At 40.5% G+C, this 27,971-nt stretch overlaps 1 protein-coding gene across 1 annotated transcript in view; it reads right to left on the reverse strand.

The window, feature by feature from the left end:
* Positions 1 to 27,971, reverse strand: part of tmx3b (thioredoxin related transmembrane protein 3b) — a 134,141-nt gene that overhangs the window by 39,160 nt on the left and 67,010 nt on the right. The window contains exons 8-9 of the mRNA XM_020517218.2: positions 27,866 to 27,943; positions 23,291 to 23,357 (exon numbers count right to left, since the gene is read on the reverse strand). Of these exons, the coding sequence (XP_020372807.2) occupies positions 23,291 to 23,357; positions 27,866 to 27,943 (145 nt within the window). The remainder of the gene's footprint in view (positions 1 to 23,290; positions 23,358 to 27,865; positions 27,944 to 27,971) is intronic.

Below are 27,971 nucleotides of genomic sequence, written 5' to 3' on the forward strand. Positions count from 1 at the left end.
TTCAGTGGACGAAGAAGAATACTTTACAAGGCCTAGCCCAGATCGCTATTTGTCTGGATGATGTGCTAATAACAGGGAAGGCCAACAAAGACTACTTAGAGAACTTGGACATGGTCATTAGACATTTGTCCAAGGTGGGTGTATACCTTAAAAGGGAAAAATGTGTGTTCCAGGCATTACAAGTCACCTACTTGGGCTACAGAGAAAACCCATCGCTTGCCCCGAGTTAGACCCATTCGAAGATAAAGTGAGGGCGATCAAAGGTGCTCCAGCTCCCACATCCGTCCCGGAGCTTTTGAAAAACTAAAGCAGCTGGTGGTGATGGAGGAAACAACCAGAATTGAAACATTCCTAGAACTGGCGAGACCAGATCATCATAGAGGATGGCATTTTATTATGGGGAGCAAGAATGATAGTCCCGAGCGAAGGTCACTGTTAGATGTTAGCTGAACTCCACGACGGTCATCCGGAGGTGTCTAAAATGAAGACGTCGGTGACAAGTTATGTCTGGTGGCCAGGATTGGATGCAGACATAGCTGCATTGGTGGGGCATCGTCAAATGGTCTGGTAGAAAGACAGTACAAACTTTGAAGGCAGCCTTAAAAAAACAGCCTATAGTTTCACTCAATACCAAACTTTCTCAGTTCCTATTGAATTATCGGATCACTCCTCATGCAACTGCAAGGAAAGCTCTACCAGAGTTGCTAATAGCAAGGAGACTCCCCATTATGTTAAATCTGATCTTCTTGGACTGGAGTGGCCGTGGGTAGTGGTTGGGGTGACTTGGTATCAGGAATGCCAATGTTGGACATATGACTCCTCTAAGTGAAAAAGAGAGTTTACTTCAGGGGGAGAGAGAATAATGAATGTTCCCACCCAGGATCGAACTGGGGACCTTTTGCGTGAGGCGAACGTGATAACCACTACACTATGGAAACGACCCTATTCCCAATTCCTTCGCCTCCGCCGCATCTGCTCCCAGGATGAGGCATTCCACTCCCGTACATCTCAGTTGTCCTCGTTTTTCAAGGACCGCAACTTCCCCCCCTCGGTGGTCGAGAACGCCCTCAACCGTGTCTCCCACATCTTCCGCACCTCATCCCTCACACCCCGTCCATGCAATAAGAACTAAAAAAGAATCCCCCTCATCCTCACGTACCACCCCACCAACCTCCGGATCCAACGCATCATCCTCCGACACTTCCGCCATCTGCAATCCGACCCCACCACTAAACACATCTTTCCCTCCCCACCCTTATCTGCTTTCCGGAGGGACCACTCTCTCCGTGACTCCCTTGTCCGCTCCACACTCCCCTCCAGCTCCACCACACCCGGCACTTTTCCCTGCAACCGCAGGAAGTGCTACACCTGCCCCCATCCCAGGCCCCAAGAAGACTTTCCACATCAAGCAGATGTTCACCTGCACATCTGCCAATGTGGTATACTGCATCCGCTGTACCCGCTGTGGCTTCCTCTACATCGGGGAAACCAAGCGGAGGCTCGGGGACTGCTTTGCAGAACACCTACGCTCGGCTCGCAATAAACAACTGCACCTCCCAGTCGCGAACCATTTCAATTCCCCCTCCCATTCCTCAGACGACATGTCCATCCTGGGCCTCCTGCAGTGCCACAACGATGCCACCTGAAGGTTGCAGGAACAGCAACTCATATTCCGCTTGGGAACCCTGCAGCCCAATGGTATCAATGTGGATTTCACAAGTTTCAAAATCTCCCCTCCCCCCACCGCATCCCAAAACCAGTCCAACTCGTCCCTGCCTCCCTAACCTGTTCTTCCTCCCACCTATCCCCTCCTCCCACCCCAAGCCGCACCTCCATCTCCTACCGACCAACCTCATCCCACCCCCTTGACCTGTCCGTCCTCCCTGGACTGACCTATCCCCTTCCTAACTCCCCACCTACACTCACCTTTACTGGCTCCATCCCCGCCTCTTCGACCTGTTTGTTTCCTCTCCACCTATCGTCTCCTATCCGCCTCCCACTCTCTCCCCATTTATTTCAGAAACCCCTTCCCCTCCCCCTTTTCTGATGAAGGGTCTAGGCCCGAAACGTCAGCCTCTCTGCTCCTATGATGCCGCTTGGCCTGCTGTGTTCATCCAGCCCTGCACCTTGTTGTCTCTTAACTCCCTGAAGTAAAGTTTGGTGCCAAAGCCACAAAAATGGCCCCAGATTTAGAGGGGGAACGATGTAGTGATTGTAACAACTTCAGCTAGGTGGACTTCATAGAATAGGAGTTTCCTAATTGGACAGGTTAACAGTTCCAATCAGGGAGCCCTGGCTGACAGATATCAATAGGCGTGTCAAAGGTTCTGTTCGCTGAGAACTAACTCTGAGGAAGCCGGACCAGCGTCATGTACGATGAGTTGGAGACGGGATACCATCCTCTGTGGAGTTATTTCAGCACTATCTGATGGAACATTGAATTTAGTTCCTTTAACTCACCCTCCATCTTAGGCCATCTGCTATTTATTTCCCAATCTTCTAATTTAATCAGTTAAGTAAATATTCTGCTGGCTGCCTTTTTCACTTGGGTCCCAAACGCTCTGTTGCCCTTGCTGTGCTCTCATCAGGTTGCATTTTGAGTAACTGTGTAGATAATTTTTTTGTTTCTCTGAAGGGTGTAATGGCAAGTCTAAATATTGGCAAACACCATTACATTTGGCTCAACATATTAACACTTCCACAAAGACACTGAACTACGAAAAGGACAATCACAGGTTTGACAAATTCTAACATTTTGGTCAATGTCTAGACCGGAACCAATTCAAAACCACTACATGTTGGCTAGTTAGACCTAAATGCATTTGCCGTCTAGATCAAAGTGTGTCTTTTAGTAAAGAACCTTCAAGGGAAGCACTTAATTTGTCCCTTCCTATTTTCACTGACGGTTTTTCTCTCAGCTTACAGGTATCTCCATTAATTGATGTCATGGCTCAATCTCACAATGCAGATCACCTGTCAATTAAGGTACTTGAAGATGATGCACAGAGTTCCATGTTTGTGGTCGAGGCAATTTGCGATAATGTCATGCTGCTACAATATTGGTGTGAAAAAGCATTTTTTGATAATACTCAGATAAAACAAACCCAGGCTCTGCTTTCAAACACAAACGGCAGCATCAAATTTGTTTTGAAAGTTTTGCATCGCTCACCTTCATTGCAAAACTGTGACTACTGGACACCCTTTGTAATTGGACTGGTGTTGGATGCATTGTCAAGAGGTTATCAACTGCCTTCCAGAACAACATGGAATGGAGACATTAAGCAACTACTTAAAGACAAGGCGATTTTATTAACAAAATAACAATGCTTGGAGTTTGCTCAAAGATCATGCATTAATTTCAGTTTCCTTAAATTATATTCAAAGCGTACACTTAGCAAACTTAAATTACTCACTGGTGAGGCCACTTTTCAAGTACTTGTGTACAGTTCTAGTTGTCCTGCTATAGGCAGGATATTATTGGATTGGAGAAAGTTTGGAAAAGATTTATCAGGATGTTGCTGGGACTGCAGGGTTTGAGTTATGTGGAGAGACTGGATAGACTGGGACTTGTTTTTTACACTGCAGTGTAGGAGGTTGAGGGGTGACTTTAAAGAGGTTTATAAAATTATGAGTGGCATACCAATCTGCTGGCTGCAGATGCATCTGTCCATAACAGTATCGGTATAAGTCACCACCGCACAGTCCTTGTGGAGACGGAGTCCCGCCTTCACATTGAGAATAACCTCCACTGTGTTCTGTGGCACTATGACTGTACTAAATGGGACAGACTTTGAACAGATCGGGCAACTCAAGACTGGGCATCCATGAGGCACTGGGGGCCATCAACAGCAGAATTGTACACGATACACCAGCACAATCTGCAACTTCATCGCCCGGCATGTCCCTCACTCAACCATTAACATCAAGCCGGGGATCGACCCTTCAATGGAGAGTGCAGGAGGGAATACCTGGAGCAGCACCAGGCATACCCGAAAATGAGGTGTCAACCTGGTGAAGCTACCAAACAGGACGACTTACATGCCAAACAGCATAAGCAGCATGTAATAGAAAGAGCTAAGTGATCCTACAACAAGCAGATCAGAGCTAAGCTCTGCAGAACTGCCACACCCAATCGTGAATAGTGGTGGACAACTAAACAACTCACTGGAGGAGGAGGCCCCACAAATATCCTTTTCGTCAAATGATCGAAAAGCCCAGCACATCAGTGCAAAGGATAAGGCTGAAGAATTCATAACAATCTTCAACCAGAAGTACCAAGTGGATGATTCATCCCAGCTTCCTCTAGTGGTCCCCAGTATCACAGATACCAGTCTTCAGCTAGTTTGATTCACTCCACGTGATATCAAGAAACGGTTGGAGACACTGGATACTGCAAAGGCTTTGGCCCTGACAACATTCCAGCAGTAGTACTGAAAACCAGTGCTCCAGAATTTGCCGTTTCCCTAGCCAAGTTGTTCCAGAACAGTTACAACACTGGCATCTACCAGGCAATGTGGAAGATTTCCCAGGTATGACCTGTACGTAAAAAGCAAGACAAATCCAACCCAGCCAATCACTGTCCCATAAGTCTACTCTCAATCATCAATAAAGAGATGGGAGGTTTCATCAACAGTGCTATCAAGCAGCACCCGCACAGCAATAATCTGTTTAGTGATACCCAGTTTGGGATCCAGCAGGGCCACTCAGCTCCCGATCTCGTTACAGCCTTGGGTCAAACATGGACAAAAGAGCTGAATTCTAGAGATGAGGTGAGAGTGACAGCCCTTGACATTAAGCCTACTTTTGACCAAGTGTGGCATCAAGGAGCCCTAGCAAAACTGGAATCAATGGGCTTCAGGGGCAAATTCTCTACTGGTTGAAGTCATACCTGGTAGATAGGAAGATGGTTGTGGTTGTTCAAAGTCAGTCATCTCAAATCCAGAACATCTCTGCAGGAGATCCTCAGGGTTGTGTCCTATGCCCAACCATCTTCAGCTGCTTCAATGACCTTCCCTCCACCATAAGGTCAGAAGTGGAGATGTTGTTGATGATTGCACAATGTTCAGCACCATTCAGAACTCTTCAGATAGTGAAGCAGTCAGTGTTCAAATGCAACAAGATCTGCACAATATCCAGGCCTGGGCTGACAAATGGCAAGTAATATTCGTGCCTCACAAATGCTTGATTATGACCATCACTAATAAAAGACAATCTAATCAGTGTCCCTTGACATTCAGTGGTGTTATCATCACCGAATCCCCCACGATCAACAACTTGGGGTTAACAATGACCAGAAACTCAACTGGACTTGCCACATAAACACAATGGCTACAAAAGCAGGTCAGAGGCTTGGATTCCTGCAGCAAGCAACCCATCTCCTGATGCGTCAGAGCCTGTCCACCATCCAGAAGGCTTAAGCTGGGAGTGTAATGGAATACTTTACACTTGCCTGGAACTTCATCCACAAGCAATCACTCCCTCCACCATCTACGCTGAGTAGAAGCAGTATCTACTATCTATGAGAGGCGCTGCAGAAATTCGCCAAAGATCCTCAGACAGCACTTTCCAAACCCACGACCACTTCCCAAACCCACGACCACTTCCATCTAGAAGGACAAGGGCAGTAGATACATGGTAAGTTCCATTTCAAGCCACTCACCATCCCGACTTGGAAATATACTGGCATTCCTTCACTATCACTCAATCAATATCCTGGAATTCCCTCTCTAATGGCATTGTGGGTCAACCCAGAGCAGGTGGACTGCAGCGGTTCAAGAAGGCAGCTCACCACAATCTTCAAGCGTAACTAGGGATGCCAGTGATGCCCACATCCCACAAATGAATTTTAAAAGAAAAGTATAAAGCAATTAATCATTAGTCACTTAATGAGTTAGCAACTACCAGAATATTATGGATCAAATCCCTTCAGTCAACTTATTCCACGTTGCACTATTTTCACATGAAAAGGTAGCAAAGTTAATAAATTCTAATGCTGAAACTATATCATTGACTCAGCAAGCACAGCCAAATGGCTTTGGCTTACATTATTGTTTCTTGTGAAATCGTAATTAATATTACAAATATTACACCATCAAATGTGACTTTTTATTTTGTGGAATCCCTACAGTGTGGAAACAGGTCCTTCGGCCCAACAGGTCCACACCGACCCTCAGAGCATCCCACCCAGACCCATCCCCTGTAACCCACCTAATCTACACATCCCTAAACACCATGGGCAATTTAGCATGGCCAATCCACCTAGCCTGCACATCTTTGGACTGTGGGAGGAAACCGGAGCCCCTGGAGGAAACCCATCCAAACATGGGGAGAATGTGCAAGCTCCACACAGACAGTCACCCGAGGGTGGAATTGAACCCGGGTCACTGGCGCTGTGAGGCAGCAGTGCTAACCACCAAGCCACCACGTTCTGTTATATAGACTTTACTCCAGGAATGTGGAAATGATTTATATGTAACTTTTTAATCCATATAATAAAGTACAGAGAGTAATGCAGGATAGTATAATACACAATTGCTGACATGCTTAATCATTTAATTTATGGAATCTAATACATTTTATACCCATATAAACATTTTTTTCCAATTTCATGGCCCAGATCTTCCGGTCTTCATAGTCAGAGATTGGAAGTACCCTGGAAGTTGCACATCTGGACCTCCTAGAAGTTACAATGTGCAGTCTCAGAACCTCTCAATACAATAATTTACCTCCTTTTTTTCATTATTGAAGCCACCATGAAGTCAAACTCTATGCTCCAACCTCAGTATTGCCAAGGTTTTTGGTTCCACTCACCTCAATGATCCCAGACAAAAGGAACACCTTGTTAGTAGCCACACCCAATCTCCATCATTTTCTCCCATTCTGAACTCCAAACTCTATACTTCTTCCATGAAACCAATTTCAAGGACCACTGCATCAAATCCCCATCCCTAATCCATCCCCCTCCTGATTGTCCTCCAACTGGTCTGCAGATAGAATGGAACGGTAGTCAGTGGTAAGTTCTGTGGAAATTAATTCAATTCAAAATTAATGCAGCAAAACCTCTTTCTGAATCCTGATGCAGGCCAACAATTAATGTTTTCCTATTCATTCACGGGATGAGGGCGTTGCTGGCTAGGCAACATTTATTGCCCAGAGGGCAGTTAAGAGTCAGCCACATTGCTGTGGGTCTGGAGTCAGCCAGACCAGATAAGGATGGCAGTTTCCATCCCTAAAGGACATTAGTGAACCAGATGGGTTTTTACAACAATTGACAATGGATTCACAGTCATCATTAGATGATTAATTTCAGGTATTTATTGAATCCAAATTCCACCGTTTGCCGTGGCGGGATTCGAATCCGGGTCCCCAGAACATTATCCGGATCTCTGGATTAACAGTCCAGCGATAATACCACTAGGCCATCACCTCCCCTATTGTTTATTTACAATAACTAATGCAAATGCCTGTGATTCATGTAGTTTACACAGTTGAGGGAAATTTAAAAATTGACAAGCTCCCAGCCTGTTGGATGCACCACTCGGCATAGCAATCACTAACTTGGGAACCCTATTGTTAGGCTATTTCAGATAGTCATTATGAGATAACCATTTTGGCATGGGGCTAGAAGCTCATGCAGTCTCGACTTGGCAAGAATGGCAAGTTTTCTTCCATTAACATGGGACATTAGTGAACCATTAAGTCCTCACGTCAGTCTGCTTTCTTGTTGACTTTTTATATCTAGAAATAAAAATCAGGTAAAATTTAAAAATGGAACTAAAATTCTGAAAACATCATGGTATATGATCTGAATTTTCTTTTGCTGGATTATTAATCCAGGCTGGTTTATGAGTTCAGTAGTAACCTCTCCTGTACCACATCATGTCCTTTCAGCAATAAAGGGAATTTCCTTTACATCCACCTGAACAGACAAGTGGGATGATGAAAGACAATACCTTGACAATACAATTCTGCCCTCAAAAGAAACTAAGAGCTGCTGGAAATCTGAAACAAAAAGAGAAAGTATTTGCCAGATAACAAGGTGTAGAGCTGGATGAACACAGCAGGCCAAGCAGCATCAGAGGAGCAGGAAAGTTGACGTTTCGGGCCTAGACCCTTCTTCAGAAATGGGGGAGGGGAAGGGGGTTCTGAAATAAATAGGGAGAGTGGGGGAGGGGAAGGGGGTTCTGAAATAAATAGGGAGAGAGGGGGAGGCGGATAGAAGATGGATAGTTCTGCAGTTCCTACTATCTCTGAAACAAGTATTTGCCAGGCCTGCTGAGTTTGTCCAGCATTTCCTGCTTTTGTTACATCACTGCCCTTCTTCAGTACTACAATCAATGTTAACTGAGATTATACTCTTGAATCCCAGAAGGGAGCATGAATCCATAATAACTAGAGGCAACAGTGTTATTACTGAAAACCAAAAGGGTGGGTGGAGAATAGAGGGAAGGGGGTCGGTTTAGCTTAGTTGGCAGGACAATTGGTTTGTGAAGCAGTGTGATGCCAACAGCGCGGGTTCAATTCCCATCACCAGCTGAGGTCGCCATACAGGACTGCCCTTCTCAAGCTCTTCCCTCTCCTGAGGTATAGTGGCTCTCAGGTTAAATCACCACTAGTCGTGTCTCTCTCTAATGAAAGAGCAGCCCTATGGTCTGGTCAGACTATGGCGACTTGACTTGACCTTGAAGAATTGAAGGTGAGTACATGCAAAATGGGGAGATAAAGCAGTTTAAAAAAAAGTCAGAAGTGAAGCTACAACTAAATATGTGAAAGAGCAAATAACTGGTCATGTACTAAAAAAGCAGAAAGACATTGCCCTGTGCATTGTGCCCCGTGAAGTAAAACATGTAGAAATTTACTAGTTGTTATTTTTCTCTTCTGTCTCAATTGTCTGTTAATGAGTCAATGAACATGTAAACAACATATCGATTCTTTGAATAAGGTAGATCAGTATCTTCTCTGAATAAATAATGAAAGGTTAATTAATTCACCTTATGAACAAATGATAGTTATGTATACAAATCTTGACCCAGGCAAAAGGAAACAATGTATAGCATGACCAAATTAGGTGATGCAGGTTACTGATATGACTGATGACACGAGAAGAAATGCCTAGTCAACAACCATTTCGCAACCTGAAAGTATTTACAGGAACCAACAGCCCAGAAAGAGGAAATGTCTAATGTTTGACAAAAAGCCAAAAGCAGTCCAAAAACAGCAACACAGCACATGAAAATTTAAAGAAATGCAAATCTGACTTATTTTGCTGCACAGCAAGAAAGTGATTAAAGTAAAGGCGGTGTTTTTACACATAAGGACCATGAATAAAATTTGGGAGTGACAAAGAACCCTGCATGACTTATTAGGCAATAATCTCAATTCACCTTTTAAGATTTTAGTGGGACCCATGGAACAGGAAATCCCCACAATTTCAAACATTTTGCTGAAGTTTGTCAATCCTGAGCAATCATATTTGTAGACTTTCTACCATCCTCACCAATCTAATTCAGGACTCACTGCTGTGGGGTGGGATTTCTGCCCACTTTTCATATGCCCTATTTAATTCGGCTCTGGGGAATTTTCAATAGGAAAATGAGCATTCATAAAAAGGCAAATGAGGCAAACTTCTTGATTCAAAACCATTTTTACATTTTCGAAACTAGTCGAACTAATGAGACCTACACATATCTATATTCATGTGCATAGAATTTATGCCCCAGAAACTCCTCCATGGTGAATGCCAATTGCTGGTGGTTGGCTCTAGTGCCTTGTGTGCAAATTGCACGAAACAAGATTTCAGCTGTGTCACTTTGACGCACCCACCCGCATTTAGGTCAGCACAATTTGCCAACAGAAAAAGGTAATGACAAAACGGCAGAGGAAAGAAGATTCAGCAAGCCATGCACTGGGGCAAGAACCCATAAATCATGGATCCTGGTGACGTTCCTGGCCCATACATCAGTCCCAGCCCTCCCTGGCACAGTGGGCTTCTAGGGTATCAGTTATTGGGCCCTGATGTACCATATTGTTTTCCACCTTTGCCTGTACAAATCTATTTAAAAATTGGGTGGGATGGGGTGAAAGAAGAGACTGAAAGCTTAGATTGATTTTTTAAAAAAAATTTCTTTACTTGTGGGACATGGATGTCGCTGTTGTATTGACACAAACTAAATACATTTCATAACTGAGGAAAACATGCTTCTAACCTCCCTCTCAAGGAGAATGTATTCTGAATCAATAATTGGGGTAAAAATCTTTTCTCTATGTTTTGAAAGTCTTAATCCAGTATTGCTGCCAATTTTATATTTAAACTCAGAATGGGGGAAACAAAACTGAAAGAAAGTGGAGGGCTTTAGAATAGCAAAACAAAACCCTTCAAAAAGTGGCAATGATCAGCAAATCAGGCAGCTTGGCATCAAGGAGATACCCACCCATTTCCCAGCACCTTAGAAATTAGGTTCTGGGTGGTAAGAATGGGAAGGTCCATGGTTGATCTTCCTGTCCCATCACCAACTAAAGCCCTTAAAGGAATCAATTAACAACTACTCAAGGGCCCCATCCCACCCAGGGCTGCAACCTCAGAAACCCAGCCTCTTCTGGAGGTTTGGAAGACGTAGGGGAGTCCCGTCAGCAGCCACAGACTGCTGCGTCATTATCAGGCTCCGGAGGTGACAGTTTGAATGACCAGCAGCTCTCGCAAGGTGGGATTTTCTGCTCCTGACTCGTAATTTCAGCAACCAATCCACTTCCCTGATTCAGACAAATCCAGTCAGCTTTGTGACTAAGGTAGGTTCTGGGTTTCTATTCAGAAAATTCTCCCACTTTCAAACTTTGCTTAGCATGGGAAAATTTGACCCTGAGTAGTGTTTTGCTTTTTTAATGCAGGGTGTAGAATAGTTAATACAATAAACAGAAATGGAAGGATATGTTTAGACCAAAAACCTTTGTGAATGCTCATTACTCCAGCTTATATGCAAATATAAGCAATTTAACTTAAAATTCAAAAGTATCTGTAACTTTTTTAGGAATAAGGACCATTAGTTCACCAGTTTATCCCACCCTCTTCTATCAACTACAATACATACTGAAAAAAGGCTGCTAAAGCTTGTTGCTATTTGGCATGCATTTCCTGACTGCATAATTAACGATTTTCACTTTCATTTTGTAATGAAATGAAACACCGTTGATGAAATGGGACTTTCCCCGGAGATGGAATCCTCTCATGTATATAAGAGCAGGTGGAACAGAAAGTACCACATACCTCAAACAGCTCCTGCTACACTGACTCAAGAAATGCTGATTGTAATCTTGATTCTTCACTTGTAAGTAGCTCTTTTTAAAGTTTGATATTTTTCACTTTTAATTGAATTGCTGCTGTTTTTTTTAAACAAGGAACAATCAAAATTGTTTTAAGCCCAAAATAAATCAGCAATTTATTTGCATTGTTTTCATTCTATCAGGGTTAAAATATTAGCTGTCATTTTATGTTTGATCTAGATATACAGTATTTCCTTCCTCTTGTGTAAAATGAAAATGTAATTAAGAGTTTAGAACAGAAAAGCTATTTTCTTTCATACAGTGTTAACGATGATTAGGAAAAGCATTCTTGAGTAGCAAGCATTACAAATTCTCTGAAGGCATTCTAGGATAAACCCACATTTGGCAACCAGGAATAATGTTCCAACTGGACAGATTTGATCAAATCCTTTCCTATACACAACACTGAACCATCAAGTAAAGTGCTGGAGAAATGCAGGTGTGGCAGCATTAGTGGAGATAGAAATAGAATTAACATTGAGTATTATATGACTCTTTCAGAATTTTAAAAGTCAGCCCCAAATAAGTTTTTGTCTAAGACTAGTATGCAGCTAGAACTCCTCTGTAGCCACTGATTTTCCTATCGCATTAAAAAAGTTAGACCTACAACTGAAATCCAACAACTATTACCTTTACTAAGACTAAATTTTGAAATCGTTACAAAATTTTGAAAATAGCATATCTAACCAAATTTGAAAATTAATCAATTGATCTTAGCTGTTTTCAATGATTAAATATTGTTGTATCTGTGATTTAAAATTAATTGATCTATTTTGCTTCCACAGGGGGTGTCATTGTCTGCACCCATTCACAGCATCTATTGAGCATAATGCCATTAAGCAAAGAATTACTTTAAAAGCATCCTGTCAAAAAAAAACTATAATCAACACTTTAAAGAGGATTTCATACAATCTGCCCCTTGGCATTAAACAGGATGTAACAATAGTTAGCGACTACACCAAACTTTCTGTCAACTTTCAAACTGCAAGTAATTCATCAGATGGCATTGAAGAATCCAAAACTTCAATTATCAAACAACTGCTATCTAGCTTGTCAAAACAAGGGTACAAACTTTATAAATACAAAGATCTTTTCAAGGAGCAACAGGACTACATGTTGCTACATCCCATGTGCTTGAAACGATGTCTATCATTAAAAAAGGGACCCACTACAGAACTACAAAAAGATATACAGCAACTGAAATTGTAGCTGAAAATACTGATTCCTGAAGGATCTGAACTAAAGAACTCTGTACTTATGCAATACTCTATCTTGAAGTTGAAACAATGGAGCACATCTCTTTGAAATTCAAATTTGTGTTTTGGCATTATTTAAGACTAAGTTGATCATACAAAAAAAATTCAAATTAAAACTGTTTAGTCAAATGGATTGTTCAGTTGATCTGTAGCTCCTTTTCCTCTGCCCTTTATGTAGATCTGTTGTCATGCAAAAGTTGAGTGAATTTTCCACAGATCAAACTGCATTTGTTTCCCAGTTTATTATTGTATTCATAGTTACACGATACTATAATAACAGAATATAATATGCTATTCAAAATTTAGAAATGTATTGTTTTTTATTTTCAATAAAAAATAATAAAACTCATGCAACTATAGCCTGTCTTCGAAGCTTTGTTTTGACAAAAGAATCCAGGTGGAACTTTATTTGGATTTGCCATTCAAATTAATGGAAGGATAAGTACGCATCATTCTCCATTTCTTACTGTTCCCAAAGGAATGCAATTAAAATTTAAAGTGCCAGCAGTGTGCACAGGAAACCTGAGATTCTGATCTAGAAGAAACCTGCAGTGGTGGAAACGTTGTTAAAAAAGCTGCAGGTTTTGTTGGGTTAAGGGAGCTTCTTGGTCAAACAGGGAATCTCTGCATCATAGCTACAACTTTCCTGCCCAACTCCATTTCAATAAAAAAGACTATTGAGAGCATAGAGGTGGCAGGGTGACTTTTCAAATTTAAATTACGCTGGTAAGTATTTCACACTACATTGGGTTCACTTTATTTGTATGAGCATCGCTGTTATTTGTTGAGACTAGCTTGGCCAGAGAACTAAATGCACTGGCACACTTCACAGTTAAAATGTATTGACAGTTACAGGGGAGTCAGGTGTTTCCTTCATTAATGAGGAAACAATGCTGTGTTATTTCATTCATTCCATCATTGAGAGCTCATGGATAATGTCCAGTGTGTAGTCAAACATCTGTGGGATATGGCTGAACTGACAGGATCAGTTGGTCTTCCCTTCAAATGAATGTAAAAGGATATTGTCCAAGATAATGAAATGTTGTAGGTGAACTCAAAGTCCTATGAGGGCTCCATCAGCCTACACCGAGAAGACGTATATTTAGATGGCACCGTTTTTTAGGTTCCTTATTTTCTTACCTTGACTGACTTTCTCACTGTCATCACCAGTGCCAGGCCCTACCTTTCACACTCCTGACCTCACCCTGTGCCCCAGTTTAGATCCCTCTTCCACTGCTGCATGTACCAGAACCCTGAACTTTAAATTCCCAACCCTGGTCCTTGCTGATCTAGAGTCTTCCTGTAAGCTGCTACTGTCCTGCTTACCTCCAACCAGAAATACCATTGACCTCAGCCAACTGCACAAAGCCAACTAATATAGCCACCTTGAAACAAATCTGAGAAGTTCTCATGGACCACTGAAGATGAAACATAATTTTAAATGTTTATGCTAATGAGTAGTCATGGCTTATAATACTATTAATAATGTATTGTGAACTAGCCATAGAATGGCCTAAGGCCTGACTTGTTGCATATGTACTGTGGACATAGTCTCTGGAACTCAACTGGCATCACAAAATCAAAATTTCACAGCCTGTCTAATTCAGTGTCCCCACACCCAACAGCAGGATCTGTAAAATCTCCCTCTTGTGTAATTTTAAATATCCTGATTTTCAGGAATCCTCTGAAAAGTATGTTCACAAATTGCTGCACTGTTCATGCTTCAATACATTTTACAAAAGAATTTGGCTTGAAAACTATGCAATAATGCAGGGACTTTTGACACCAGATGGTTTCAGACTCAGACTTAGGAACTCCACCCACAAAGATACGCAAGAAGAGATACTAAAGAATGAGATACATTGCATAAATTTCAAATGCAATGAATTAGTGTGTAGTGTAATGACTATTATGCAGACAAATGCAGACTTAAACAGCAAGATAAATCTACTTTAGGCGCACTTGCTTGAGATAAACGTAGATTTCAATGCAAATAACTCAACGATTTCTCGCAAACATTGCCAAAACATTTTTAATATTCAGCTGCAGGAATATGAATCTAATAACTCAAAAAGACAGCTGTGGCAATATATCACTGCCATATTTGAGCAGCAGTCTGATTAAATATTTGAGTTCTGTGTCTCACCTCTACACTCCCCTCCTAACTCCTCACCTGCCTCCATCCTTTCCACTCCCCACACAAAAGCACACCTCAAGAACTATGCTCCTCTGACTGGCCTCTTGCACATTTCATGCTGCTCCTAAGTCCATTACCCCTAGCGCTGGTGGTTATGCCATCTGATGCCTAGCACACAAACTGAATATAGGTATGTGCATTACTCGAAAGTACCAAATCTAGGTTCAGAAAACACACCCACTTTAAGCTTTTTCTCTAAGTAGAAATTATATTAAACATACTAAAGCTTAAGAGCTAGTCAAAACAAAAAAAATGGTGCCGAGTTTGTTATTGAATTCTTCAAGCAGCAGAGTACATGTAGAGAGAAAGCCCACAATTTGCCTTCCACTGCAGTACATTAATAGACAAAAAAATACTTCTGGAATAACTAGCTTGACAGTAGCATTATATTAATAGAATCGATTTAACAGGACAGGATGTGGGTTCACACCCATGACTTTCTGCATTGTCACATTTACTAATTTGCACCTCTGACACTGCAGAAAAGATGGGCAAAGGCCTGATGATTTCCGAGAATAGTAAACTTGACATTTGAGAACAGATAGTGGACTCTTTGCTAATGTCAATGAAGGGTTTTGTGCCAGTTTTCAAAGTTCTTGGAAAATTGAGTTGCCCCAAAAAGGGGGAACCGTTAGTCCTGCACTGATTAGGATTTGTTAATGTGGAGGCAACTTAAACAGTGATCACCAACAGTCAGGGGTATATGTTAATAAATAAAAGTGTTTGCTTAGTTATGAATGTGGGTCTAGGAGGACCACAACAATTTTTGGTAGCTGCAATTCTGTTTTTCACACACTCCTCTTTCACCAAAGGACTTATCTTGCCAGGAAGAATCTTGGGTAAGGTGCCCAAAAGGGACCCAAGATGCAACTTTTTCATGCATAGGGTGGTGCTTATATGGAACAAACTGCTGGAGGTGATGGAGGCAAGTACAATTACAATATTTAAAAGACACCTGGATGAATATATGAATAGGAAGAGTTTAGAGGGATATGGGCCAAATGCTAGCAAATGGGACTAGGTCAGTTTAGGATATCTGGTCAGTGCAGATGAGTTGGATTGAAAGGTCTGTTTCCATTTTGTACAATCCTGTGACACTACAACTATTTGTGGAGGTGGTTGGATGCCTGTGAAAGTAATATTTAAACAAGGCCTAATGCGCAACTTCAGATCACGCAGAAAAAGGAAACTCTGACACACTCCTGCATCAAGTGGTAGTCTGGATTACATGGTCACGTCAAAAACCTTTCATGCCCCTGTTTACTCCATATCTCTGTATCTTTCTCCAGCCCAAAATTCAATGCAACCACCCCACCATTAAGCTAGGGAAAAAAAAAAATCAAGGTGCTTTAGAGATACAGTAAAGAAAAATGGTGCTAAACAAAATAGGACGCATTCCAAGGTGTCACTAAAAACTCAGTCAAAAAGGTAGGTATTAAGGGCGATCTTGAATAGGTGAGAATGATGATGGTGGCAAGGGGGCTGGGCATCAGTCATTTTTAGGAGGCTTAGGTTAGGTAGTTATATTTTAGGTAGCAGTAATCACCTTAGAAGGCAGAACAAGAGACTAGAAACATGCAAAGACGTCTATTAGTAAACTGGGGAATAACTTCCAGACTCCTATTAAAATTTTAAGGCCTTGGCTGGAGCTTACCAAATTAAGATTGTCATGCTCACCAAAGAAGAGAGTGCATACATAAAGCATACAGCAAGAAACTGACATGTTTGAAAGATCATAGTTTTTTTTAACCTGTCAGATTCAGCAGGATAATATTTCAAGCAAGTAGCAATTAACTACTGCATATTGTTACAAGCACTGCATCTGAGCTCGGCATGTCTTTGAGCTCTTCTTCCATCACCTTTGACTATGCAACCGCACTCTGGTCAGGCGAGAGGGGTGCATTACATGCACTGTGGATTTGAAATTTGCAGATGACGGAGAGGCTTTGAGGATCAGATCATGAGTTACTGTTAAGAGTTTCCAACTTCTGACTTTCTCTCGTAAGCATCTGTCTTGTTAACTTATCTTTCTGGTCAATGATGACGTTCAGGATATTGATGTTAGGAGTATTTGGTGAAAATGCACATTCCTCATTTAACAGAGTAGTTCCGTTCATAAAATTCACTAGATGAGAAAACTCCCAGTGAATCATGAAATCCCATATGAATCAATATTAAAGCCAGAGTTTGAATTTCAGAACAGGAAAATGTTTGAAAGGAATGGAATGGATGTACAAGTTGAAATACTGTACTGCACATGTACAGCAGTGTATTCTGAGCTGAAATAACTCACAAAATGAACTACTGAACGTAACAAATATTGCATAAATTTACATTAGACTGTAATCAGCAGTCTCTCTTAAGTATAGATTTCAATGGCTTCTGTATCACACCCACAGCACATCTGAAACAAAGGAAACTGTTCCCTTGCATCACTGTTTCTAATCTTTCAGTGAAAGTCTCCTTTGCTGTTTTTTGTACAGATGGGGCTAAATCTCGTCATGGCAGACGACAGAATTAGAATTTAATAAAAATAAGAAATCAGAAGTTACCCAAATGATGACAATGCCACGTCGATTGTCGTAAAAACTCATCTAATTCACTGATGTCTTTTAGTTCAGAAAATTTGCTAAATTTGCCTGGTCTGAACACTCACCCCCAGAGCATTAAAACAATAATAAAGAACTGTGGATAAAAGTCTGAAGAAAAAGCAAAAAGTGCTGGACAAGCTCCGGAGGCCTGGCAGCATCTGTTCAAAGAAAATTGAGAGAGTTAGAGAGCATGAGAGTGAGAGATCATGAGAACAGCATACCAGAGAGCAAGACAGCCACATAGAGTACATGTAAACGGTGCCAGACAGGAAAAAGGATAGACAAACAATAAGCAGAGTAGGAGACAGAGTGAAAGAGAGCGACAGAGAGAAATGCTCGATAGGATGCTAACAAGAAATGTAAATGGCCAAAAATGGGTTGTCTGTGCTGACAGAAACCTGTACAAAACAGGACCTAGTAGTGTCGGGGTAGATAACATACACATCAAGTCCTGGAGGCTGTAATGTGCCTAGGCAGAAGATGAAGATGCATTAAACCTTGCTGGAGCATTGCAGCAAGTCTGAGACAGAAACATTAGAATGGGAGCATGGTGTGTTGAAGTGGCAAGCAACTGGAAGCTGGGTGTCATTTTTATGGATGAAGGATAGGTGTTCGGCAAAGTGGGCACCCAGTTTTTGTTTCGTCTGCCCATGAGTACATCAGTGCTATTGCCGGAATGTTGTCAGGCCCCACAGTCTTTGCCGTATCCAGCGCCCCCAACCATTTTTTGACATCATGTGGAGTGAATTGAGTTGGCTGAAGACTGGCATTTCTGATGCTGGGGACTTCTGAACATTATAACATGGAATGTCTACTCAATACATCTGGCTGAGGACTGTTGTAAATGTCTCAGTACTATCTTTTGCACTGAATCTGGATTTGCTGGATTCTCCCATCATTGACAATGGGGATGTTTCTAGAGCCTCCTCTTCCACAAGTTGTTTAATTGTCCACTACTATTCCCAACAGGGTTTAGATCTGATCCGTTGGTTGTGGAATTACTTAGCTCTATCACTTTCTGCTTATACTGTTTGGCAAGGAAGGAGTCCTGTTTTGTAGCTTCACCAGGTTGACAATTCTACTACTAATCTTGGCATGCCTTCTTGAACCTGGTTTTCTGTGGCTTGATGTAATAGAATGGGGGATAGCTGAGCATGGAGGTTGTGGATTGCACTGGAGTACAACTCTGCTAATGGGCCATAAAGCCTGATGAATGCCACGGCTTTAGAGCTCTCTTCACCTATCTCTGGAATTGATAGAGGCCAAGTCCCTGAATTTTTTTTTAAAAAACAGTGGTAAATACATTTTTGATGAAAAGGGAGTCAGAGGTTATTGTGGTTAGGCTAGAATATCGAGTTGAGGTCACAACTAACTCAGCTGTGATCTTGCTGAATGGCAGAGTAGACTTCAGGGGCCAAATGGCCTATTCCTGCTTCTAATTTATGTTTTCATATATACCTATGTAAAAGCAGAGATTGCTCTCCTCAGAGTAGACAAGTTTAAAAGGGAGATTTAGTAGTGATGTTCTGAGTTAAGGAATTTTAACAAATGAGGGGAAACTGTTCCTACTGTCAGAAGTGCTGATAACCAGAAGACACAGATTTAAGAAACACTAGCTTATTGTAATAGTAGGAATCAAATTAAAACATGCCTCAAAATATACTGCAATTTTCAGAGGCTTAGAGTCGATCCACTTTTGACTCGTTTCATTGTGAACACCAAAGGAAAAATATTTCTTTTACAATCAGTTCAGACTTGCATCGATAATCTATACATGTCTAACAGTTGCTTTGGTGTGGAAGTGGAGGAATATTGAAAATTCTGGTTGGTGGACAATTTCTGTTGAATAATTTGTAAAAAAAAACAGAGGAGAGTTGAGGAATTTATTTCAATTAAGTGCATTACGATAATCTGAAATCGAAGGCCTGAAAGGGCAGTGGATCCTGACTCAATAGTAACCTTTAAATTGAACACTGGGCTAATACTTGAAATGGAAGCATTTACAAGGCTATGGAGGAAAGAACAAGGTGTGGAAATTGGACAACTTTCAACAAACTGTCATAAGCAAAACAGGCTGTATGGCCTCTTGCTGAGGTGAAAATTTCTATTTTTCAATAAATCTTTCCCTGGCTCTGCAAGTCCTTTTCTATTATTCTCACACCAATTGATCTCTTTTTGGCTTCATCCATTTGTACTTGCAGCACTTCATGCTCAAGGAGCCAAATCCAGTATTGTCATAAACCTTGTTGTGGCAAAGATGTGGCTGTTTCTATCTGGCACACCTGGCTACCATGCAGAAACCAAACACAAACTTCCTACCTCCCGTAGACTCCACTATCGAACACCATCAAGCCAATGTTTCCAGCACTGTCACTGACCTTGACTAGTTTAGGTCAGTGGTAAACCAGGCGACTGGGGAGTTTTACAAGCCAACAAAATAATGAGTTAAGAAAATAATCTTGCAAGTAATATAAAAAACAGACAGCAAGATCTTCTTTAAATATGTCACAAGCAAAAGGGATCAAAGTAAATACAGGCCCACTACAGAACAAATCTGGGGGAATAATAATGGGGAACCAGGAAATAGCAGCGGAGTTAGATAAATACTCTCTATCAGTCTTCACAGTGATGACACTAATAGCATTTCAAACATACTAAATAATCAAAGGGTTTAAGAGGGACAGAAATAAACACAACAATTATCATTAGAGGAGAAAAAAAGTAGTAGGAAAACTAATAGGACTAAAGGATGATAAGTTCCCTGGACCCTGATGTTGCATCCTAGGATATTAAAGAGATAGGGCATGCAGTGGTAGTAATCTTCCAAGAATCCTTAGATTCTGGCAAAGTCCTACAGGACAGGAAAACTGCAAATGTACCATTTATTCAAAAAGGGAGACAAAAACAAGTAACTATAGGCCAGTTAGCTTAATATCTGTCACTGGGAAAATGTGATGTGATATGAAGATTGTAATAATACAGCATTTAGAAATACACAACATAATCAAGCAGAGTCAACATGGCTTCATGAAGGGATAATCATGCCTGTTAAATTTCTTAAGAGTTATTTGAGGAGGTAACAAGCATATGACAGGTAAAGGGGAACCAGTAGATGTATTATATTTGGATTGCTAAAAGGTGTACAATAAAAGGTACCACATATAAGAACCCATGATATTGGGCACACTGTATTAGTATAGAAAGAGAACTGGTTAACTAATAGAAGGCAGAGTTTAGATAAAGGGGATATTTCCAAGATGGCAAACTATAACTAGTTGAGAAAGATTAGTGCTGTAGTCACAATTATGTACAATATATATTAATATACTTAGATGACTGAAGTACTAGCACCAAATGCTCAGATGACTTAAAAATAGGTGAGTAGCCAAGTAGTGGGCATGATACAGAGGGGTATAGACAGGTTAAGTGAATAGGCAAAAACCCAGCAAATGGAATACACTGTGGAAAAATGTGTTGTGCACCTTGCGAAGAGCTGATTATTTAAATTTTGGATTTGGGAGTCCCGGTGTACGAATCACAAAAAACTAGCATTTAAGTTCAGCACACGATAGGAAAGGCAAATGGAATGCTGGTCTTTTATTTCAAAGGGAATAGAGTATAACAACGTGGAGGTCTTGTTAGAATTATACCATACACTAGTCAGGAAAAATCACTCAAAACTAACAAAAAAAAAGTTTTGGTGCCCTTATCTAAAGGAAAGTATACTGGCATTGGAAACAATTCAGAGAAGGTGCGCAAGATTGATAATGGGTATGCAGGGATTTTCGTATGCGAAGTTGCATGGGTTAGGCTTGCACTCATTGTGGTTTAGAAGATTGAGAGGAGACCTTATTGAAACTTACAAAAATTCTTATAGAGTGCTTGACAAGGTAGGTACAAAAAGGTTGTTTCCCCTTTGGGAGAGTCTAAGGCTAGACAGCATAATGTCAAAACAAGGGGTCATCTAATTCAGACAGAGATAAGTAAGAATTTCTTCTCAGAGCGTCGTGGATCAGTGGAATTCTTTATCACACTATCAAGGCTGAGTCATAAGTGAAATCAAGACGGAGATGAATAGATTTTTAATTAATAACAGGGTCCAGCATTATGGGAACAAGGAAGGAAAGTAGAGTTCAGGATGATCAAATTAGTCATGATTTCACTGAATGGCAGAGTAGACTTGATAGACTGAATGGCCTTTTTCTGCTCTTCGGTCGCATGGTCTTCTGGTTAGAGGGGGTTTACTGGATTGATACCTGAATGAGCATGTTGTCTTATCAGGAATGATACAAAACATGAAGGCATGAGAAAAACACAATATCCACAACATCAAAGCGCTGTCTTAGTACACCCACTACAATGTGCTATCATTGAAATAGCTGCTGGGCAACATGGCTCCATTCCAACATGAAAAAGACTTGTAATCCATTCACAGGCCATTCAATTGCACTGAATCCCATTAGTGCAGTATCTATAGTGGACAACAGTTTGGCATTTGCTCCATGTTCTCCTTTGTGCCAAAAGTAGCACTGAAGATTGCAGATGTTTTTCCTATTTATCCTAAAATTGCACGTTTCAAAATAATACTAAACTATGCCTTTAATTCTGGTACCAGCTTTTAAAGAACGGTTTAGCAGGGTCTTAGTAATTGTAAAACCAGGAGTAGGAATCAGTACTTTTTTTAAAACAATCATGAATGCATCAGCAAGATTTCCCAAAACAGTGCCCTTGGGGAGAACGAGACCAAAAAACAGTAGTGGAAAAGTTAGTCCAATATTTTACAACATGGATTACCCAAAGAAACAGTCAGATCAAGTTTCAAATTTTACTTCACAAGTTTTCAGAGATAAGCAGAGTTTCAGAATAAAACAATTTACGTCTTCAGCCCATCATCCATAATCTCGAGGAAAGAAATAGGGAGTGAAATATAATTTCATAATATGAAAATGAACCAGAAAGAGAAAATTCAAAAAGTGGGTCCCTCTAATAATCAGAGATAGTAGGAACTGCCGATGCTGGAGAATCTGAGATAACACTGTGTAGAGCTGGATGAACACAGCAGGCCAAGCAGCATCAGAGGAGCGGGAAAGCTGACGTTTCGGGTCGAGACCCTTCTAGTTAAAGTTTACAATGGACAATGACATTACTGAACAGAGTCATAGTAGGTGGGCTCACCTTCTTGATGGTGTCAAAACAAAATTGATCACAAACACTGCATTGATTATAGCAACGTCAATGTGGTAACAATGGTAGATTCATATCCGACACCATGATTGGCGAATTGCATCAAGAGAATTGGACATGCATGACTTGTTACACTAATTGACATAATGAAAGGATATTGATAAGTTCCATTGATTGATACACCAAAATTTTTTTTGCCTTTGTATGGGCTTTATCAATTTAAAGTCACACCATTTGTAAAAATGCAGCAATAATTTGTCAACAATTATCCAACAAAGTCACTGAAAGATTAAGTGTTGTGTTGGAATTATACTGTTTATATTGACGATTTGGTAGTGTTCGGCCAAACCTGAGACGAACATATAAACAACTTTAACAAATTACTTGAGTGATCACAAAGTGCCAAAATGGTCGTAAATTTGGCTAAATAGGCATGTACCAAAGTCATTTATTTGAGCTAAACAATTGGACAAGGTCAATTGTCCCCCAGGAACAAAAATAAGTGCAATTCTGGATTTTCAGGCCAGAGGCCACGAATGATTTGAGTTCAGTTCAGAAGAATCAGGCTTTTCAATTCCATTTTCACCCTAGCAGAACATTAAAAAGAAGGTACAGACAGCGGGCATCTTTGTATAGGTTCTAAGGGTACCGTGCTATGTCCTATTTCATGAATTTTGGCTTTAGCATCATCTTCCCGTAATTTCTCCCCACAATAACAGATGTACACAAGTGCTTTCTGGACTCACCATCATATGTGTAGTAGGTTCCATCTTTGAACACCAACACAGCAGGAAGTTCTTGGACAGAGACATCCTGGTAGAAAAGCATCATCACAAACACTTACAAACTGTCCAGAATCTTTCTTAGTGGTATTATACTGATAGATGAAAAGCACCTAGTCAGCTTGGTTGTTATTTTCACCAAGAAGATCTAGAACATTATTGCCTATAGTGGGATCAAATGTGAACTTGTTCCGTCTTGAAATAACATTTAAACATTCACACCTGGCTAAACTACCTAAAATTATTTTAGACCAAATGTTGAATTCTGGCTTAAAACACTATTTCTATCTGATCATTTATCTTGTTGTAATTTGTGGACTTTGTTAGGTGCAAATTGGTTGCTGAATTTCCCCAATTGATTCATTTTTGCTGAATTACAAGGTGGGCTTGAGGAGCCAAATGGCCTATGTTTTGTGCTTTTATGGCTCAGGGAAGCTCCTGCACATCTTTGCGTTAATTTTCTGTATGGTTACACATTTTTTCCGTAATCTCCTACAGCATTAATAGCCAAAACAGCAATTATTCACAAGACTCTTCCTACAATCTTCTGATCAGTGGTGATGTTAGTCTTGGGTAATTAGGCAGAGACAGTGTGTGACTGCATGGAAACTACTCAGAAAATAAGTAATTTCAACCAAAAATAGCAAGTTTACCATCGACAGCCTTGGATCCCAAGTACAGATGTTTTAATCAATTAATTAAGACATATTAGACACACCTCTGAAGCAAATGGGACTTGAACCTGGGCCTTCCGCTACCGAGGTAGGGACACTATGATTGAGCCATGACAGCCCTTAATTTTTTAATCCACTATAAAGTCCTCTGCTCTACCAACTGAGATAGAGGGAAAGCTGGCCCCAAATATATGCTTAGATATAGACCAATTATTGCATTCCAAAAAACCCTTTCATCACAGCTTTTGGCCATTAAAATTCCAACATTACACTAAGAATACTCAAATTACTGAGAAATCTACATATTTTCCACTTGCCAGATACGAAGAATATTCAGAAATTTTCAAGGACAAGTGAAGATAGTGCTAGAGTTTTTTTAATTTATTCATTTACAGGATGAGGGCATTGCTGGCTAGGCAGCATTTATTGCTCATTCCTAATTGCCCAGAGGGCAGTTAAGAGTCAATCACATTGCTGTGGGTCTGGAGTCACGTGTAGGCCATACCAAGTAAGGATGACAGTTTCCTTCCCTAAGGGACGTTAGTGAACTAGATAGATTTTTTCTACAATCAACAATGAATTCATGGTCATTATTAAATTCTTAATTCCAAACTTCTATTATTATTATTGAATTCAAGTTCCTACATTAAGGTTCGAACATTATCTGGGTCTCTAGATTAACAGTCCCGCAATAATACCACTAAGACATCACCTCCCCAGTTTAACCAACTAAAAGCACTCAGTGCACAAGCAATTTTATTGCTGCTTGTCCAACTGCTGATGTGAGAAACAGAAGCTAGGTGAGAGGCATCTCAGTTCTTAGTGACAAGATTCTGAATAAACTGTAGTTCAATTAGCCTATTATCATTAAGACCCTAAAGTAGGAGATGGCCTCACTAGTTTAGATATGGAATTATGGATCTACTGCAGGGATCACTTCAAATTGAATCCTGGTAAGGCCCTTGTGGTGCAGTGATGGTGACTCTGCCTCTGAACCAGGAGGCCGGGGTTCAAGTCCCATCTGCTCCAGAGGGTATGTAACACATTCACTCCTGAACAGACTAATTACAAAATATCCCCAAATTCAATCTTATGTACCCACCATATCACCTGTGGACAGACTCAACTCTAAAGAAACATACAATTCTCTCAAAGAATAAGCTTCAACAAAAAGTAGCCAAAATTGTTTCTTTTGTTAATGAATACAGACATGGGCTTTGTGCTCAGATCTTTGCTGCAATGTTATGCCAGCTTCAAAGCAATTACTAAAGCATATGGGATCCTGGGCTTTAAGTGCAAAAGCCATAAAGTTATGATAAACTGAAATGAAGCACAATTTAAGTTACAGCTTGAATACTGTGTATGTACATCATCACTGAGGAAGAATATGAAAGCTCTGGAGAGATATATTAAAGCTCTAGCGATAAGGGACAACCATTAAATTGTTCTTCAAGCAAACAGGTCAAAGTTTTGTAAAGTTTTTAAAGATTTCCATAAATATGGAGAAGTTTTTCCCGTGCTGAAGGGTTGATAATGACAGAGACTTGTGCTACTTCACATGTGAACCAAAGATATGAGGAATGATGTAGGAATAAGCTATTCACCCCCCAAGTCTGCTCTACCATTCTAAAACATATTTTGGTATCACATTCACACACTATCCACAAATCCCTTGCTGCCATTAGTAACTAAAAATCGATCAGTTTGAATGACACACTTAATGGAGGAGTTTCCACAAGCCACTTGGGTTGAAAATACCATTCCCTCGCCACTTTTAAAATGAGGGAGTTCCTCTTCATCTCGGGCCGAAATGGTTTGCCTTTTAATTTGAGTCTATGCCCTCTAATTCATGACATTACAGCCAGGAGAGACGTCCATTTTGCATCTACTCTGCCTACCCGTTTAAGAATTTTGTAAATTTTTGTGAGATCACCTCCCATTCTTCTAAAATCCTGAGAATACAGGCCCAGTTTCCCAAATCTCTTCTCATAGTCCAGCTTCATCACTTCAGAAATCAGACTAGTGAACTTCCACTGCATTCTGTGCGGTAAATCTCCAACTGAAAGCTTCAATTACAGTCCCAACATTGTTTTATGCAATTGAAACAAGAGTTCTTTGCTCCTGCACTTAAACCCTCTTCTGATAAAGTCTAACATACCATTGTCTTCCAAATTGCCTGCTGCACCTGCATGGCAATTTTCAAAGACTTAGGAACAACCAGACCTTGGTCCCTTTGGACATAAACAATTTCCAATCTGTCACCATCGAGAAACAAATACTGCATCTTCATTCCTCCAACCAAAGTGGATAACCTCACACCTATCCATATTGCATTCCAGCTGCCACGTTCTTGCCCACACATTCAACCTATCTAACTTCTCATGAAGCCTCTTTGCATTTGCCTCACAATTCATATTCTCACCAAATTTTGTATTGTTTTCAGACTTGGAAATATTACAATTGGCCCCCACATCCAAATCATTGATTATCATTTGTGACCAATTGGTCCCAAGCACTGATCCTTATAATACCCCACTGGTCGCTACTCTTTTCTTTCTACCCATTAACCAATCCTCAATCCATGCTAGTATATTACTGTCCCATTCTCTCATGCTTGAATTCTGTTTAATAACCTCTTGTGTGGGGCTTTATCAGAGTAAATCTAGAAAGATCACCTCCATTGTTTCCCTTTAATTGACTCACTAGGAATATCCCAAAAAAACCAGCAGATTTGTCAGCGTGATTCACCCTTTATGAATTTATGTTGACTCTGTTAATGAGTGGCTTAGCATTTGGGAGGCATTAAATGATACTGATGGAAGACAGGTTCAATTGAAGAATTCAGAAGAGATCTAAATTAATATTTGAAGAAAAAATTACAGGGACATGGCAAAATTTCAGGGGAGTGTCCTGATAGCCAGTTGAAGAAGGAAGAATTCAAAGCCAGTTGAAGAAGGAAGAATTCAAAGCCATTCTTTACTTGGGCAGATTAATTCACAAAGTAAAATATCACAGGGATTCCACTCAACTAGTGTCTTCTTATAAAAATATATTGTTAATTAACCCGTTCAAACATCTTATTTCACACCTCCGAGGCTGGTAGGTCTTGCACCCAGACGTCTGGCTCACAGCCAAGGGCACTACCACTGTCACACAAACTATTAAAACTGAAACTAAAATTTGAAAAATTATGGAAAACTAAAATTGAAAAGGAGTTTAAAAAAAACCTTTTGACAGGCTTAATAAAAGAGATAATGTTGCTTTAATTAGTAAAACAAGATCTTCCATTTATGTAATGCTTTTCACGACTGTCGTCTTGAAGCACTTTACAGTTTATGAGGTACTTTTGAAGCATAGTTACTGTTACAATGTAGGAATTTAGCAGCTAATTTGTGCTCAGCAACCATGCACAAACGGCAATGGGACAACGTTTGGATATTGTTTTTTGGTGCTTATTGAGGAATAAATATTGGCCTCAACATCAGGGCTAACTCCCATGCTTTTCTTTGACCTAGTATCAGGGGAACTTTTACAGTCACTTGAGCAGTCAGAACGTGGGTTTAACTTCTCTTTCAGGAAAAGGATCACTTATAGGGCAATACTTCCCCAATACTGCACTGGAGTGACAGCCTTGATCATTTTTGTACCTAAGCCCTTGAGTACGACTTCAACCCAGAACCTCATGATTCAGAGAGATGTGCACTCACTCAACCAAGAATGTTGTCAGTAAGAGAAAGAGTTGATAATAGAGTCATTTGTGTGTGGAAGATGGAGAAGAACGTCCTACTGGTATTTGCAGCAGAAAACAAAGAGAAATGCATCATTTAAATTTAAGACACACACATGATAATTAAAAAAAAACTACCTCTGGTAAAGCATCCTCTGAAGCAGAAAAGAAGTAGGTATACACAATCAGTTCTGATGCCACTTCAAAGAACTTTTCCTGTTGGGGGGTAAAATTATAAAAATGC

The sequence above is a fragment of the Rhincodon typus genome, chromosome 4 (assembly GCF_021869965.1).
Source record: "Rhincodon typus isolate 14 chromosome 4, sRhiTyp1.1, whole genome shotgun sequence".
Taxonomy (NCBI): Eukaryota; Metazoa; Chordata; class Chondrichthyes; order Orectolobiformes; family Rhincodontidae; genus Rhincodon; species Rhincodon typus.